Genomic DNA, 18788 nt, shown 5'->3' with positions numbered 1-18788 from the left:
GGGGGGGGGGGGGGTAAATGGTCGGGATGCATGGTGTCATACAATGTTCAGTGAATGACATTAGAAGGGAAGCAAGTTACTCTCCAACAGCAGGGAGCAGCATTGACCATTTCTACTGGCAAACTCCAACAACAAGGAGACTACGCGTTACTAAAGCCACGTCCCCTATTTAGAGATTCTCCAGTCACTCAGTCTCGTTTCTATTCGATAAAACCTAGCTGTAGTTGAAATGAAAAACAAAAGGCACAATGATTTTCAACTCATTCTCGTCTTTAATATGCACAAGAGTTGAAAGCATCAGTGAGCCACCTTAAAGAGAAGAATTCAATCTAAAATTTATAAAAAGATACAAACAATCAGAGGCCAAAACGCTGTCTGTTGCTTTTCTCCTATTATTTTATTTAAAACAACTTTTCATTAGCAAGTAAAAATCTTGCAACAAACATAAGCTTGTATCCAATGCGGATACAAGGCAACGAAATTGTAAATCTTTAAAGTGGCTCGGTCTAGTCTGCTAGTTCATGACTGTACACCCTCTCTATAGTTTTGTTCAGTAATAAACAGCTAGTCCCAAAAAAACCAAAAACAAACAAACAAAAAAGCCTGGGCTGCTCATAACAAGCCCACTCAGTATTTAAAGCCCCAGTGTGACCCCCAGCCCCACCCCCCCAATCCCCACCCCAAACCCCAGCTCTGAACCCCTCTAAGTAGTTAGCAGCCAACCGGGGGGGTGGGATCATTAAGTCTTCCAGACCAGGGCTATGATTGGGATTAAAGTTTGACACATTTACCCCAAGCCTGCACATTAACCAGGACACGGGATGGTACATTTTAAACAGCCCGTCACCACTACAGAGAGGAGGAAAAAACAAAACAAAACCAGCCTGTTCCAATTTATCAGCATGTCATCACAATACATATGCAAGTCGAAAGTAAAAACAATAAAAGAAATATTGCTTCAAAAAGGAGAAAAAAAAAAAAAATAGAGACCCTCCCCAGCCATCTTTGACAGTTATCGTCCATCCAATGACTGTCAGCTGCAGCAGCTTTGTACAGGCTTTATGTAAATATATATTCATTAGACGGCAAGGAGAGATACACATGTTTTTGTACAGTTATTCAAATTGAGTGATGACATGTGACCTCTTTATCGAAAGTAGTTAAGTAATGTAAAGATCAGGACCTGCACTCGTTGTACAAGTCTAGTCTTCAGTGAGTGTAGGTCCTTTTTGTCGTTTCTGCAGTCAGACATCGTTATGCCTCTCAGACGTGTGCATAAGACTGAAGAAAACCTAAAAAATAAAATAGTAATACAAAGGAAGCTCCACAGACCCAACCAGTAGAAGCGGAAACATGAAACCAATTTGTCTGTAGCGAAATTTAAAAAAAAAAAAAAAAAAAAAAAGGTCATATTGCAATTAGGATGATTTTAGCTTTAAGTTGTTTTCTTTCTTTTCGTTAAACCCCCTCCCTCCATTCAGAGTTTCACATTACAGGGGAATCCCGAGCAAATAGTTTACTGAATCCCAGGACGTGGCTGAGCTCAGAAGGAGGATGTCCTGTGGGTGGCGGGGGGAGATAAACGCTACAGCTGACGTGTTCCTCTTAAGTCTCTGTGCCTTCGCCCAAAGGTGATTCCTCCCGTGACAGGTATTCACATCCGTTAAAATAAAACTTTTGCCGCTTTGCTTAATCAGTAGCAGGCAATTAGCAGGTCTTAACAGTTGTATTGGGGGAAAAAAAAAAAAGAATTATGGCATTTTCTTCACATTTTTGATGATTTTTTTTAAAACGAACAGTAAGTTTGATAATTCAACAGAGGTCACATTAAAAAAGTGACGCCATTGAGTCAGAAGTCCCGTCAGTCAGTTTGCCACGGAGTCCTCTTGTTGCCTTAGAGCCCTTTCGCCCCTCCACCTGCCCAAGGACTCTCCTGGGAGGGCAGTGGGGGTCCGTGGTTAATCATGGCTTAGCTCTGGGATTAACTCTTTAAACTGGGCGAGAGAGAGGATATTGGTGTGCCCTGGCTATCAGGAATCAGTGTCACGAAATGTATTAATGTATGTACTTGTAGTATGTCAGTGTGCATGGGTGAAGTAACACTAGAGGACAATCCAGGGAAGGGGAAAGCACAAAATAAAGCACAAACAAACAGCAGTATTTCTTCCCCATGAGTGATATGATGGCTTCTAACTGAAGTATGCACACAAATTCTTCTAAGTGTCAAAAAAAAAAGTGCGTGTATATGCATGCGTGTTCATGTGTCTGAAAATGTGCTTATATTTTTCCGTCTTTGTGAGAACTTGACATTTGGTAATTGAATCTTTCCGTGAAGGCTTTTCCTTCCTTCTGGTTTCCTTTCTGTGTGACATTTTAGAAGCACTGGCAGAAAATACTGACAATCTTCCTGATGCAGGTTGCCAGATGGTGAATATGCCTGTTGGATAACAAGGACTCCTATGAAGGGTTGCAGTGTTCTGTGAACGATGACCATTTAAAAGAAGAAGAAAAAAAAAAACACCCCATAGTGCAGAGATGGGGGTGGGTAAACCCTTCAGTGGTGAGTTTCCATGTTGACGTGATGCTAAGTATATCCTTCTGTACCAGGTTGCCAGATTGGAGGAGAGATGGATGAATGTCTGGGGTGATAACAGAGTACCCGTGCAACTGGTTGAACCAAACATCCTGGTTTTTAGAAATTAAACTCCTTTGTTTGCATGTTGGAAGCTGGATCAAAATTGAAGGTTCCTCCTTGAGTAGTTTCAGGAATCAAGCTAGGATCTTCATCAATCTGAAAAAAAAGAACAAACATTGTAAGATCGAATGCTAGAGTAAGACATTGCCCAAAAAGGAAAACAAATCCAAAATAACAGAAAGTGAGACGCATGGTGGCGGTTAACTCACATCGTCTCCTGAAAAGTACTGATCAATAATCTCAAAGGCTAGTTTGTAGATATCCTCATTCTCATGCTGCTGCAAATTTTCTATCTTCTCCAAACCTGAAAAAGACAAAACAACAGTTTTAGAAACAAACATTATAAAAAACTTCAGTAAGATAAACAATCCAATTACACCAAGTTTCTAAGAGGGTACAAGGAAACCATCAAACACAGACCTCCACACTCCTCTATGATCTCAGCAATAGTACTGGCTTCATCTCCTGCCATGATGAGAATATTTTTCAGGCCATCCAGGACGACTTGCACCACCTGGGAGTCCTTCACGGACAGCAGGTTACAGAACGGAGGGATGACATTCTGCTCCACTAAGAACTCCACCTACACAAACCCACACATACACCACATCCATACTTGATTACAACATAGGTACATGGTTACAAGTGTGGAAAGTGCACTCACAGTGACCTTCATAACTTAAGTCAATGTTGTGTAGCTTCAGCCTACAATTATTATTTTTCTGCTTCTTGAAAGAAACAATGAGGCAAACATTTCCTACTGCAGTGAAGAAATGCAGTTTGTTTTTTTCATTAAAACAACATATACCCATTTCACTGTAGCAAATCTTTTTAAACCAAGTACAAAAAAAAAATCTTGTCTGGTCCACAAGCCAAGCTCACCTGGTCTTTCCTCCCACTGATGGTGAGGTTGCTGATGGCCCATGCTGCCTCCTTCTGAGTGCCAAAATCACCCTGTAGAGAGCCAGGCTGTCACCAAAATGTACTACACAGCAAATTGCCAAAATACACACAATATGTAGGCCAAATATGCATTCAGTCTCCATGTCTTCTATCAGAAACTGTTCTGCTTTCTGGCTAGAAAATATAAAAAGGTGTCAGTGCAACTAAATGCCAAGATGAATTTACACATCGTGTGTCTGGTACCATGCGGGGACAGAACTGAACAGAAACTAGAGAAAATCTTGAGCTTCCCCCCCCCTTCCTCCAATTTCTAACCACACACAAACCTTAGCCAGTTGGTGAATGATCATAGGAATCAGACCAGCATCAATCACAGCTTGGACTTGCTGCTGGTTCCCAGCTGTAATGTTGGACAGGAACCAGACTGCTTCCTGCAAACAGACCAATCACAAATGGTCAAAAAAAAGACTGCATTCAGTGTATTATATAGAATGAATCTGCTTCAATAAAAAATATTTTAACATTTCACCTAAATAATGGATTTTAAGTACAGATTAGTACCAGTTTAACTTACAACTCTCAAGCTTTGAGTGTAATTAAATAAAATAACTACATACAACAAAAAACTTGCTCCCGTTACATTATCTGTACAATAAATACTACTTTACTCTCCATTTACTTTAATGTAAAGCTATAAGAAACTAGAAGAAAAAGCATAATGAGCTTAAAGGCTGAGGATCTCATACCTTATTAATTTTTTCTTTAGGATGTGTGAGCAGGTTGGGGAAGTGTGACAGAACATCACAGTTGAGAACCACCTGTGTCTGCTCATCTGTCCCCGTCACAATGTTTCCCACTGCCCTCAGAGCTGCCGTCTGTAGTTTGTGAACAAAAGAGGAATACAACTTCAAATAAAAATTGGCTTCAGAGTGTGGACCGGGTGGGAGGACTGAATTAGTCTTACCTGAACTTTCACCTCCTGATGGCTGAGGAGAGGCACAAGAAATGGAACAACTCCAGAATCAATGACCATCTGAATCTGCTCGTTGCCTCCGTCCGTCAGATAGGACAAAGCCCACACTGTGTCTACTAGGATCTATACACAGAGTCAGAACACGTAAGAATTGAGACAGTTACTATACTGCTAGAACTGAAAAAACTAAGCACTAAATTTTGTCTTTATAATTTATGTACATTAGTAAACCGATAACTTGAGTAATCACAGCACAGCCTGATACTTACATTTATGTCGGTGTGATATATTAGCACACAGAGGGCAGGCAATATCTGTGGGGAAAGAAGTAGGTTGTGAGTGGGTTGGAAGTAGGCAAAGGAATAGATGAAGGTAAAAACAGGAGAAAAAAAACATCACAAGAGGAACAGCTGTCAAAACCAGACTTCAATTGTCAGCAAAAGCTTTCTAGTCAGAAGTTCCCCGGGGTGAAGAGGCTGATTTGGCTACTGAAAATGTGCTGTAAAAGCTCAGCGTGACTCAGCCTGCTGTGACAGAGTCAAATGCAAAGAAACTCAACCATCTGTATGGCACATGAGAGCTGGTACACACACGCACGCACGCGCACACATACACATGCAGTCACACCCACCTCTTGCACAGTCTCCATGGGTGGTGGTGGATCCTTGTTGCGGCAGAGGTTAACAATGACCCAGGTAACATTACGGAGGAAGGTGATGGGGATTGATGGATTGATGAAAGAAAGCAGGGGCTTGACCACACCCAGAGAGATGACATAATCCCTGCACTGTGGCCCATCACCTGATTGTGCAAGGGGGCAGAGGTCAACAGAACTCTGGATGGTTGCTTCCAAGCAGTATTAAAATAAATAAAAACAAAATAAAAAACAAGCACATCTATCATAGAGGGACACTCACCTATAATGTTTCCTAAAGCCCACACAGCCTGTTCACATACGTTCTGGTGAGGAGATTGTAGCAGTCGCAAGAACAAGGGCACTGCATCTGCAAGCACAAAGATTAAACTATCAGATGTGCCCAGGGTGATGGACTGTTTATTTTGCCACCTTAAATGATCAGAATCTAGCAAGGGGGATAAAACCAAACAAACAAAACATGAGTCCAAATGTCCACCACTTGTCTTGCAGAATGAGCCAACAGACTTTTGCCTTACGCACAGTAATGTGTTGAACTATCATTACATCTGCTCCAACCATGCTGGACCACAATGGGTTAAGACACTTGTATTTCTATAGAGACTAACAGAGATGAAACTGACACAGACACCTGATTTGTTTAGGACTAACAGTTATTATGGAGGGGTGAGATGAATGGTCATTTTTCACATACACCCCTCATACAAGCAGGTCCTCTCCACTTTAGAGATGGTTCTGTATTATGAAGAAAGCTTTCAGCTATACTCCAAGTACTACATCTTCTAGACAATAGGCTTCTATGCTAATCGATACAGCTTTCTACAGGGGCACCGTAATGGCTCAGGTGTTAAATGACTATAAAAATAAAAAAATAAAAAATAAAAATAGCTGTAACACATGGTATAATATGTTATGGCTATTAATGAAATGGTTTGGTAACTGGCTCTACGCACTCACTCTCAAAATGCTGAGGACCTACACTCACTTCTGTTTCTTTATGGTCACAATCACAACTTGGTGATGTGAAATCCAGACATTTGATTCAACTTACTACGGGAACATAAACATGCATGTGTTACAATCATTACAGTATGATGCTATGACACACTACATTGTGTCAAACGTATTTGCTCATCTGCCTTCACATGCATATGAACACGAGTGACATATCATTCCTGATACATAGGGTTTAAAATGATGTTAGCCCAGCCTTTGCAGCAATAACAGCTTCAACTCTTCTGGGAAGGCTTTTCACAAGGTTTAGGAGTGTGTTTATGGAATTTTTTTTTATCATTCTTCCAGAAACACATTTGTGAGGTCAGACACCGATGCTAGATGAGAAGGCCTGGCTCAGTCTCCACTGCGATTCAACCGAAAGGTGTTGTGTCAGGCTGAGATCAAGACACTGTGCAGCTCTTCCATGACAAACTTGCTCATCCATGTCTTTATGGACCGTTCTTTGTGCACTCATGCGCAGTCGTTTCGGAACAGGAAGAGGCTGCCCCCAAACTGTTCCCACAGAGTTGGAAGCATGAAATTGTCCAAATTGTCTTGGAATGCTGACGCATTAAAAGTGCCTTTCGCTATAACAAATCCTAAAACACAGCCCCACACAATAATCCACTAACCCACTACACTTTACCATTGACACAGTGCAGTCACACAAGTACGGTTTCCTGGCAACTGGCAAACCCAGACTCATCCATCGGATACCAAATGGAGAACAGTGATTTATTGCTCCAGAGAACACGTCTCCACTGTTCTAGAGTCAAGGGTGGTGTGCTTTACACCACTGCATCCAAATCTTTGCTTTGCAATTGGTGATGTAAGGCTTGGATGCAACTGGTAGGCCAGGGAAACACATTCCATGAAGCTCTTTCTACACACTGTTCTTGAGCTAAAGGTGATGTAAAGTTTAGAGGTCTGTAGTAACTGACTGCAGAAAGTTGGCGACCTCTGTGCAGACCATCATGTGTCTACCACTTTTTGGCCGAGTTGCTGTTGTTTCTGTCATTCCCAGTAGCTTCCACTTTGTTATAATGCCACTAACAGTCAACTGTGGAATATTTAATAGCAAGAAAATTTCACAAGTGGACTTGCTGCACTGGGTACATCCTATTATGGTACCAAACTGGAATTTACTGAGCTCTTGAGAGCAACCCATTCTTTCACAAATGTTTGTAGAAGCAGCCTGCATGCCTAGGTGCTTGATTTTATACACATTAACATTGATGCAATTGGCACACCTGAATTGAATGACTGAGTGAATACTTCTGGCAATAGTGTACATTATATTGTGTGACACACTATTCCAATCCAACACTCCATTTGGTGCTTAACTGAACTCTCAAATGTACAAAAAAAAAAAAAAAAAAAAAAAAAAAAAGATGATTGTGGGATCTGTATAAAATGTGTGTCATATAGATGTTGGCACTCAAAATGCCTTGGCAGTGTTTATGCAAATTTTGTCAAGATTGGCCCACTCATATAGAGAAAATGGAAGTGCAATGCAAATATATACATACGCTACAACCATTATAGTTTGATTCATTCGATGCACTGGCTGGACCATAAAGAAACCTTTTGTCTAAACCAATTTGTTCATGGTCTTCAAAATTTACAAATTTATCATTAAAATATGTTAGACCGATAGCAAGTGAGCACAAAGCTTTCCCAGCAACAGAAAGGGATGCTGTGTCTTTTTTTTTTTTTTTTTTTTAAATGCCAACATGATTAAATGTGCCATGTAGACGTCTAAGCATAAATTACCCCTCATTATAACTCTCAGCAAACATGCATGTGTTTAATATGGGGCTTTCCATAATTTCAAACTAAGTTGTTCCACATCTCTAACAGCCATCTTATCTTTTGAATATTAAACATGGTTTTAGCTATAGAGTCATGTTAGTTTTATTAGATAACCATGTTTTACTTTGAGGCAGAAAAAAAAAAGCATTATCCCAAGAACTAACTAAGCCTTACTGGGTGAAAAAATAAATAAATATGCTTGCTTGGCAAATTGCAGACAGAATATAAGCACAGACTGAAGGGGTAACACAGGGGAACATGAACCGTGGGGTCAGCTTACTGGATTTAACCACAGCCTGGGTCTGTGCTGACGTCCCAGAGGCAATGTTGGTCAGAGCCCAAGCTGCCTCAAACTGAAGCGACGGGCTGTAAGACAGAGGGAAAACAAAACCAGTTAGAAAACAAAGTAAGCTAATTTATTCTGCAGTAGACGAGACAGAATGGAAGGAGCAGGGATTAATAATATCCATGTGCAACCCCCCCCCCACTTGCCATTTCAAATTCTTAACATATTTGTTTTGGGCCTTCTTGAACTAATTAGAGCAAAACATGCTTTAACCAAACTGTGGTGCTCATTTAGAGAACAGAGTTTTCAACGGCTGGCTTTTCAAGAAAAAGATAACTACAACAGCAGAATTAATACAGGTAGTCCAAGATCTTGTGACAGATAACAAATCTGACACCAGAAAGGTCTAGAAACTGTGTCATTCAGTTTAACTGCACTCAAAATGGAGAACCATCATTAAAATGAGTTTAGGAAAACTGATGCAACACAAAATAAAAATCACACACATAAAAGTGATTCTCACGCCACCCACCAGCCAAATGCTAGCTAATTGTAACAAAGGATGGTAATTCCGTCTTCCCAAAGAAATGTTTCATCAGACAACCTGCCATGATCTGAAGTTTCTAAGTTTCACCTTCTGGGATTTAAAAGAATAAAACAGCTTCTTTTTGGGAGGTATCCAGTTGTGAAGAGACCCGCTTTATTTCCTGCCCTGCCAGGCATTCACAGATAATTTATAGACCTCCAAAGGATAGGTTGTCCATTTTTAATTGGCAGAGGTTTTCATGCTGTAAATTCTATTGTGAGGCTTTACATCAAGCTGAGCTGGCTTGGGTTTCTGCCACAGCGCTATGGCAACATATTAAGGGCTGCCCTGAATACGATTTTTGGGTTCAGGAGCTTCAATAGTAATCAGCAGTGAATATTTTAAGGGTACTGCTGCTAGTGCCACTCACTGAAAACAACATACACAAAGCAGTGCTGTGTCTGCCATCCGAGAGCAAAAGCTTGTCATTGTAGTGCAGCACTATTGAGCGTTTATTCCCTAATTACTTGTTTGGCACTTTTGGGGAAGAGGGGGAAAAAAAAGGAAAAAGAAAAAAAGGGGTGTTTAAAGCTGCTAAATATAGCCACAGCATTGGCAACAATTAGGTGAAGTGAAGTGTGATGATCGCTGGCGTGGGGAGGAGTGGAGAGGGGTAAAAAACCCAAAGCCCCCCTATCAACTAGTTTAATAGTCCAGTCCTGATGTACAAATATCTAATAATGTCAACATGATGCTATCAGCTGTTAGTTGTCATGGTAAAATCTTTACAATTACTTCCTTACAAGCTCTTTCACTCGAGTTTTTCATTCCTGCCCCCCCCTCAGTGAACACAAGGTCCTGGGAATTGGGGAACTCCGAGAGACAGGAATGTTGATATATTTGGCTTGGTTTGTACTGAGAGGATGAGCCAGCTGCCCTGCATGCCTCCACACACTCTAACGTGTGGACACAGTGGGAAACACTCTCATGCACACAATGATTCTACTGCAGCAGAGAAATGATGCAGCAGGATCAGTAATAAAAGTTATTACATTAACAAAAAGCTAAACAAAATAATAATTTTAAAAAACTTTAATAAAAAAGTACTACTTAGGAAGCACACTTACTTGTCATCCCTTTCCAGGCATTTGACTAAAATAGGCAGGATCCCAGATTTTATCAAATCATCAATGGGAGGATTTCGGTCACTTGAGAGCAGTTTTCTAAAAAAATCGAATGCAAAAAAGTTAACACCAGAAAACACAAGGAAGAACTGGTATTTATACAAAAGTGTTTCATCAGCTACTCACCTGGCTGCCTGTACAGCACTGAGCTGTACAACCGCATTATCGCTGGTAGCGTTCTGCAGTGAACAAGAGCCATAACTGACATCAGCATAACTAGCCAAAAGTTAAGGTAGCACTGCTGGTACATTTGGGAAAGGATTCAATATTTGTTAAAAGGCGTGAACGAGATAAACGTACCTGTAGAATGGCATCGAGCGTAACATTTTGCTAAGCAAAGAGAAAATGAAGAATATTAGCAATGTCGTAATTTGCTAAGAACATGCAATCAATAGCAAGTGAAGAGCTAACGCTACACATTGTCACTATGGTGCATTTTATTCGTTATTCGGGGTTAATATAACAAACTAACTAACTTCATTAAATTTACTAGACTGGACAGGAAATCCAAAGTGTGGGATCATTTTGAGAGGAAAGACTCCAAAAAGATGAAGAACATTGCAGACCAACTGCAAAGATGGCTCATCATGTGAAGACAAAACTTAGCCATTTGCATTAACGCTGCATAGCCTACTTGCTGTTTTGTTGTGACACATTCAGAATCACTACAGATTTTGCTCGTATTGTTAAACAGTTGGCTTGGTTGTAAGATTTACATTTTACAAAGTAGTGCATTACAATTTTGTATTTCTTGTTACTGCAACACGTTCTTTCTCTGCCTCACAAGTCAAATAATAAACTGGTATTGTAAATATGCACCTGCTAGTTCATTAGGGAGCACCTCTAGTGCACATATGTGAAATTCCTGGTTGCTTTCAGATAATACTGATGAAAACAAAACAAAACAAAAAAAAAAGCAGAAAGCTGCACATTCGACCTTTATATCAGACTACCTTTGTTTCTGACAATCCAAAGGGGTAAACGGTTCTTCTGGGCTTTGGTATGGGGTGAATGAAATGTTTTATACCCAACTACAAGACTCTAAACAATGTTGCAAAATTCTTGCAATTACAGTGAGTCAAAGTCTGTACTGAGATTTTATAAGACTGGGATCTTCTATGGCATTAGTCACTGTTAAGTCTTAACAGTGTGATGAACCCTCCCTGCTTTTGACACCTAGTGTTCAGGCTTCTGGCAAGATATTACACAATGTCATGCTTTTTATTTTTCATCCTCCCCTGGTTGTATGAGAACTATGCAGGCTGAATAATAATAATTAAAAAAAAAAATTAAGTGGGGGTTCCTCTCAGTATCACCTGGCATACTAATTAACAACCTCGTCATCTAAAAAGATGAGAGATTAAAGTGATTTTTTTTTTTTTTTTAAACTGGAATCCTATTGACACATCCCATACGCGGTACATTGCCCACCTTTTTAACCCTTCTGACCTGATATCCATATAGTCCGGTTTCGCTACATCTCGCTCACTCAAATCAAACCCACCACACACCCACACTTACCCCTTTGAAGTCTGAGTCGACATCAGAGTCCTCCAGACTCTCCTCCTGCGGGACATTTCTCTTCTTCAGTAAATGTTCGTCTCGTTTGTTCTGACAAGAGGAAAAAGACAAGAAGACCAATGAGAGGAGGAGATGAAAGCATTCATTAATGCATTCATGAATTCTTAAACCAACAGTGAGTCTAGGCAGAGCGTTTTTCTCTTTGCCAAACTTTTTCATTTTCTGCAGGATATCCAGCATGCCAGATGAAAAGAATCTCGTATCATAGGGGTTAATCCAGAAAAGAATGCCTGCAGGAGAACCCACAAAGCAAACAGACGCTGAACCTTTACCCTTTAACCCTCAACACACTCGGCGTCCCCATCAAACGTTTTCATTTGGTATCAATCTACAGGACATGCGAGTCAGTGGTAGGAGGAGATTCCCTTGCCCTACATTCCAGCTCAGAGTGCCGATGTGCGTCACTGATGACTAATCAGCTAGTGCAGTGCTTCTTGTTCCTCTGATCCAAATGGAATGTACCAGACTTGAGACCACCTCAGCAGTAATATTTTATGTTTCAACATCCCCAGCTACTGAAGGCTGTGCTGCTTTATGCATTGGTTTACCAACATTCTCCGACTCTCCCTGAAAGCACAATGCCACAGTTTACCACGTGTTAATTTGAATTTCAAGTTTAGGTCTTATACATCTTATACGCTTCTTTTTCTAAGTGTGGTGATTATATATGGCAACTGTCTTAATAGTGTTCAGTTGTTCAATGCTGTGTTGCTAAGAACAGATTTTTATAGAAATGTTACTTGGAAACAGTCAATATAAATTTCTCTCACTTTACACTAAATTAGAGTAGAGTCACTTTCACCTTCCACTAACCAGATACCCCTCCAATATGGGGAGACTGGGAACTACAAAAACACAGGGACAGTGTGTCAATTTCACACACGTGGTTAAAATGAACATGACATGAACAAAAACATGCTTCTGGATTTCTTGCAGGTTCTACAGAACCCCATTTGCCCTAACCAACTGGCCTAGGGTCAGTTTAAAAATAAATAAGCAGTCAATATTTTCACATTAAAATACCAATAAAGGTCCTCTATCAAACCACATATGCAAAGTTTAAATGTGAAGAAAATGTTTCTAGCTCCACTCACCCACTTCTGGTTTGTTTTACACAACGACAAACACAGCTAAGCTAAATCAAGAAGAAAATAAAATAAAGTTATCTCTATTTGCAGACATTAATTTGGAGCTTTAAATATGGCAGACTTCCTGTACACTTTGCTCAAGCTGAGAGCAGCCAGCCTCCCTCTTGCAACATGCAGGTGATTCTAAAGAGCGGCACAGCATTTACTCCACTACATTTATCTTAAAGCTTTAGTTTTTTGTTTTGCTTTTTTAACATGAAATATACAGTCCTGCACAAGAGTCTTGAGCTTTACAAAAGGAAAGAAAGCAGCCAGGCCATCTTCTATAGCATCTGAAAGTCATGTCCTTAAGAAGTATCGTCAGGGGGAGGGATCCTCCCACAGAACTGAGAGATGCATCTGACCCTTCAATTGATCATCAACTAGACTGAAAGTTAGTGCTCAGTTAGAGAAATTAATCCAAATTTGAAATTTATAGTTCAAATGACTGTCAATTTAAGGCATTTGAAAACCACGGTGCAGCCACCATCATGGTTTGGGGCTCCATCTTAGCCAGTGGTGTTGGAGGTGTTTGCAAAATTGGTGGAATTATGAACAGAGAAAAGTACCATAAAATTTTAATCCACCATGTAAAACCATCTGGAGAGAGTCTGCATGACAAACCCAAACACGCTGCAAAAAGCACACCTGGGTGGAGGGTGGGGAAACAAACATACACATAAAAACAACAACAAAAATACAAAAATGACTCTTTCAAAGCAACAGTATTGAAACTGTGTGGGATCATTTAAATAAATAAATAAATAAAAGCAGGCAACATCCAACGAGCTTTAAATGGTGGTCATACAAAATATTGACTTCCAAGGTCATTAGAATTTCACTCATATTCTGTATGTTTCCATGCATATTTGCACAAGTTTCAATAAATTACTCCACCTACTTCCCATTTTCCTAGCAAGTCGACCATTAAAACCTGCTATATTCCTCACCAAGCTAGCAGTGGCAATAAATTGAAATCAGCTTCCAACTACATAAAAGTGAGAACAGGCTCTGACACATCAGTAAGCTTAAAAGAAAGTTTCTAAGAAGTGGTTTCACTTGGGATTTGGTTTCCCTGCTGTAAAGACTGAACTGTTGGTAAACAGCTCAAATTTATAAAGACAAATTTCAAAGTCTCAATGCAGATCATACAGATCTTGTTTCTGATCTAAAGCTTCTTGAGGACCGGCTTCCAGTCATTTAAAATCATAAAATATCTACAAATGACTTTGTCCTCATGGTGTTAATTGCAGGATCTGTAAGGAATATCTATCTGGCACTTTAAAGTGTCCACAAAGGCTACATTTGTAGAAATCTACATATGACTAACAACTTGTGCAACAAAAACAATGATTCTTCTCAAACATGTTAAAAAGTTTAAAAAATCAAAAAAAATCAAAAAAAATCAGATGCAAACTTGGGATTACTTAATAACTCAAATTAACAGATTAGGAGCCCACTGTCGGAATGGCTTCAACAACATAACCTAAATGGATTCTAGTTCTTGTATATAGAACAGCCAGGGAGTTGTCTAAAGATCCCCCCCCCAAAACAAAACAACAACACACAAAACAAAACAATAGAAAACACCCATACTAGAGCAATGCCAATAGAATCACATACAGAAAAACATGATACAAGCTGCAGCACATCACTTGTGATCGGGTAGAAAAGGTATTGTTGAGACACGCAGACTTTTCAGTGAACTCATTTATATGTGTTCACTGATGAAGCCACAACAGAGAGCAGAATGAATGCAATACTTCTTTTCAGTTAAGATCAGTTAACTGAATCACATCTCTTAATGACTCCACACCCTAAAGAAGCAGCACAATTAGTTGAAAATATTACCCAGCAAAAGTGATGCTATACCTAGAGGTTAACGATTGGGCCAATCCTTGAAATACCCCCAAAAATATGGATTCAAAGCTAAACATACTAGCAATGAATAAACTGATTCGGTAAAGTGGATTTAAAAAAAAAAAAAAAAAGATCAGTTTGCATTTTAATAACATCATACTGATTTCCTTTTGTGGTGCAGGACAAAATAAATACCCAAATGACACCTTATGAACGGAGGTAGAGGGGGATCTACCTCCCCTTCATATGTTAAGCTAACACTCAATGCAGACAGGAAAGGAAGAAAAAACAATTAAGGTTATTTTTGCCCTTTCAATGTAATCTCCGTATTTAAGTTGATCAAATAAACTTTAATCCAGAACCATTTGTTGTTGCCGTTTTACATAATTTAGCAACACAAAGTAGAAATTGAATATATTCTGAAGCCTCTGGTACTTTTGTTGCACTGGCGCACACTGCATTCAATTAAGATCCTATTTTACTACAAAAATACATTTGCAGATGGCATAACAATTATCAGAAGTAATCCCAGTCCTTTTTGAGTATGCAAATCTCTTGGCAGAACCACCTGAAGCAGACCTACAGTGCAGATCATCTTCTATTAACAGCATCAGGATGTTCACTGTGCTCTACAAAATATAAATATAGAAGTTTCATAAGCTACATTTATTAATACAGCTATTCAGCTCTGTTTTTCAGTTGCCCGTCTCACATCTCTGACAGAACACACAGAATCCTATTTTAATCAATCCAGCTGCGTTAATTAACGGCATAATGGCTTGTAATTTACTCAGTCTACACACCCGGATGTGCATCTAACCACAGTGATTGTGTACTGGACAAGGGCAAGCATGCTATAGCTCAATCATGTGCCTGAATGCTTCTTAGGCAGACAGATGGCGCAGAGAATCTGCTGCTACTTTTTGGTTAAAGCACTGCTAAAGCTAAACCCTCAGTCTATGCAATTTCAGGTTGCAAAGGCAGATTTCTTCCCAAATGTCCCAAGCGTTTGTAGAAACTCTTAATGTGAAACATCCATATGAAGCATGTTAAAGCCCAATACGCCCAAATCCATTGGTTGAAAAACAGAAAAAGGTTTGCAATACTTGTGTGTGTAGATGAATGGGGCATTGTTTCTCACCTTTCTCAACTCAACTGTCACTTCATTTCGATGTCTTCTCATAGTCTGCAATGAAAACAAACACAACAGGAAATGAGAAATTTTCCCCCCACTTTTTTTGAGAAATCATGTCATTTATTGTGGTTAGAAAATAGAAACTGTAGCCTTTTACGCCAAGTGATTTAATGGATATATATTTAAAAAAAAAAAAAAAAAAAACACTAGTCAAAAACAGGTGACACAAAATTGATGAAAAACCAAGATTCTGTATCTCACAAAAGGCAACCATCACCAATCCAACTGAAAGTCATAATAAAACAACTCAGAAAGAGAGTAACTAATTGCTGTATTTGTGCGTCTGCTGGGTTTCCAATTCATCCAGAACAGTTTGAGATGGTCTCAGATCTTGTGACTATTTGAAGAGGTTCATGTTGCTTTCCTAAATAGCCTCTTACGTAATTTGGGAAAGTCATAACTTGGGAGGCTGCAGAGCAGAGGTGTCTCCCAACCGTGGCAAAACAACAATAACGACGCGTACGCTGAAAAATGTTTTCCTTTGCCGAGATGAAAAGTAGCCGCCCAGCCTGACTATCAAGAGAAATTAAACTAGACCAAAACATTTAAACTGATTCATTGCTGAAATTCTGATTGTTTGATGGACCTAAAAGATTTAAAAGTTCCTACAATACTGGTACAACAATTATGTTTAAATAAAATTAAAATTGATGAGGGCACACAGGTGCTACCAGACACACCAAAAGAGGAGGAAAAAACAACAACTCTTTTCAGATTTGTTACTGGGAGTAAAAAAAAAACAAAAAACAACCTGTCCAATAGCCACACTGTGTATGATGTGCAGTAAAACAAAAGGAGGGTTTTATGGCCTGTAGCAGCAAGACTTTACTGCTTTGCAATTCATTGCTGTTCCAAATGGTGTCAGACATGAAGAGCAATCTGTTATGCCTGACCTAAATAAATAAAACCCCAAACTGGCTTTCCCCCCCCCCCCCCCCCCCCTCTGCTGTAGTCTGAGTCATCCGTTTACAAAAACTCAAATTCACGCCGAGACTCTTAAGAGGACCCAGGTCAAACAATTTGTCAAAAATAGCATCCGGAATTCACTTGGCACAAATCTGCCTGTCATAGTAGCCATGTGCTTGTCAAAGTGACTCTGAGTTTCAAAACAACCACCCAAAGGTCTTCAATCTGTGTTTTTAGAAACTGGAGTTTTTCTGGAAACTGGTGGCTTTTGAAAGGCCATTTCCAGACATACCTTTGTTTGAGGATTATCACAGGATTACCAATAGATCAGAACAACCCAGCACAAGTGTGTCTTTGTTGGTGAATGCCATGGCTGAGCGTTGTTTTCTGATGAAACCCAAAAAAATAACATATGTAATCTTTAAAAAAAAAAAAAAAAAAAAAAAAAAGCTAGATATCTGGTACTTCATTACAGCCTTTGGTCCCAGCTTCCTTTATCTTGACTTCTCTGAACCCAGCCTTTACCCAAATGGTTTGGTAATCATGTCAATGAGCATTGCAGTCAAATGCTGTCAGAGAAATTTATAATTAGACTCGTTAGATGAATGATGCTGCAAAATGCCCAGCGTAGATTTGCCAGCTGTGCACACAGACTACTGATGGCGCTTTCTAGAATGAGTCTTAGCAGCGAATCTGATATGAATGTCCTCACCATTTATTCTGTAACAGCACTGTTTATTAGGAAATATATCTAAGATTAACTTAAGAAATTTCATAAAAAACCGCAGTGTCAGAAAAAGTTATTATTAACAGCAATGCAAGCTTAATGTTGTGCCTAAAGTGACTCTCCTCACTTCATCGTGGTGTTGTAGCAATTTCAGTGTAGTTTGCTTTTCTGATTGAAAATGTACCGTAAAGCTAAGGTCACCGCATCACTACCTTTCAGCTAACCATTTAGTGGCTTAGTTAGCAGCCCTCTTCAGCCGCCTCACCTGGCATCGCATGCTAGCCATTTGCTTGACATTAGCAAGCTAACAAGGAGGGGCAATATTTGGTTAGGGTGGATATGGAACAGACATTTAATTACACACGCACTTTCTTTTTGCTTAATATGGCAATTGTGTGAGACAGCCGCGAGTTAAAACGGGTGTCATTTGAGTTCAGCTGGCTGTAAAACAGAGCGAACATCAGGATTACGGAGCCGGGAGGGCCCAGCCTTGCTTGTGACCGGTGTCTCTGCAAGTAGCTAGTCAACGCTAGCTGGCACTGACAGCTACATCGTCTGCCTTTAATTCCCCCAGTTCCAACGATTCAAATAGAACACAGTTTGTCGTTCACAAACATTACAATATTTGCAAGCCACTGGTATGCACTTGATAGCTATCACCACCTTTGGTTCATTACGAGGAATTTTACCGGTAGCAAGATAGCACCTTTGATGGCGAACTCCTCACGATAGCTCGCATTAGCCAGCTAGCTTGCTAACTAGCAGGCTGGCTGGCTGGCAGGGAGCTTTGCCGGGGCCAGGCTCCCCACGGAGGCCCAAAGACTGTCGTTTTCTACATAAATCTAATTCGAGTCGTGTTACGAAGACTAGCGTTTATATGTCAGCTCACCTCGACATCACGCCCCTTGTTTTTAAAGCTCTTGATGCGGTGGTTTTCTAAGCCGGCGTTTTCTGCCATGGCTGTATGGGGTTTAGCTGTTACTCCGGCTTTCGGGATCTCCTCCGTGAAAGACGAGGCACGGCAGCTCCTGCGCCGCTGCTGGCTCCGAAGAGAGGGAGGAGTACGTAACAGATCGCAGAGCGAGGGGAGGAGTTATTGCATACCTCCTGTCTGGGCTGCCCTGGTTTCCACGGCTTTCCTCGATGCAGTGACAATAAATTCACCTGCGATTTACTGCGCACGACGACGACTTTCGGACGTAAAAAAGCTGCGAAACCGCTACGTTAACTCAGATTCATGATCTACAATCTCAAGACATGACAGTGGTCCAGAATGATGCCGCCAGACACAAAACTTTAATGAATCAACAATATTTGGTTTCATACAATAACATCATTAGTGCAAACAAGGACAAGCATTTG

General features: G+C 40.1%; 1 protein-coding gene across 2 annotated transcripts; it reads right to left on the bottom strand.

Moving 5' to 3' along the window:
- Positions 1-693: 693 nt before the first annotated feature.
- On the bottom strand, positions 694-18463 carry kpna3 (karyopherin alpha 3 (importin alpha 4)). 2 transcript variants are annotated; one of them, XM_085374917.1, is made up of 17 exons: positions 18316-18463; positions 15740-15784; positions 11552-11641; positions 10331-10360; positions 10157-10209; positions 9974-10069; positions 8315-8400; positions 5489-5575; positions 5203-5372; positions 4841-4885; positions 4563-4694; positions 4345-4473; positions 3925-4029; positions 3578-3649; positions 3116-3278; positions 2905-2999; positions 694-2791 (listed from the first exon to the last, which is right to left on the bottom strand). In XM_085374917.1, the coding sequence occupies exons 1-17, from the start codon at positions 18382-18384 to the stop codon at positions 2693-2695; spliced, it is 1566 nt and encodes a 521-aa protein (XP_085231043.1). In that variant the 5' UTR covers positions 18385-18463; the 3' UTR covers positions 694-2692. The 2 variants fall into 2 exon arrangements, with proteins under 2 accessions (XP_085231043.1, XP_085231044.1); XM_085374918.1 differs by lacking the exon at positions 18316-18463 and adding an exon at positions 15995-16300.
- Positions 18464-18788: the final 325 nt, after the last annotated feature.

Source organism: Diplotaxodon limnothrissa, linkage group LG16 (genome assembly GCF_057381915.1).
Source record: "Diplotaxodon limnothrissa isolate DT_005_m linkage group LG16, D_limnothrissa_male_GT1.1, whole genome shotgun sequence".
In the NCBI taxonomy this organism is placed as follows: Eukaryota; Metazoa; Chordata; class Actinopteri; order Cichliformes; family Cichlidae; genus Diplotaxodon; species Diplotaxodon limnothrissa.
The sequence above is the reverse complement of the archived record's forward strand: the minus strand, read 5'-3'. Positions and strand labels throughout refer to the sequence as shown.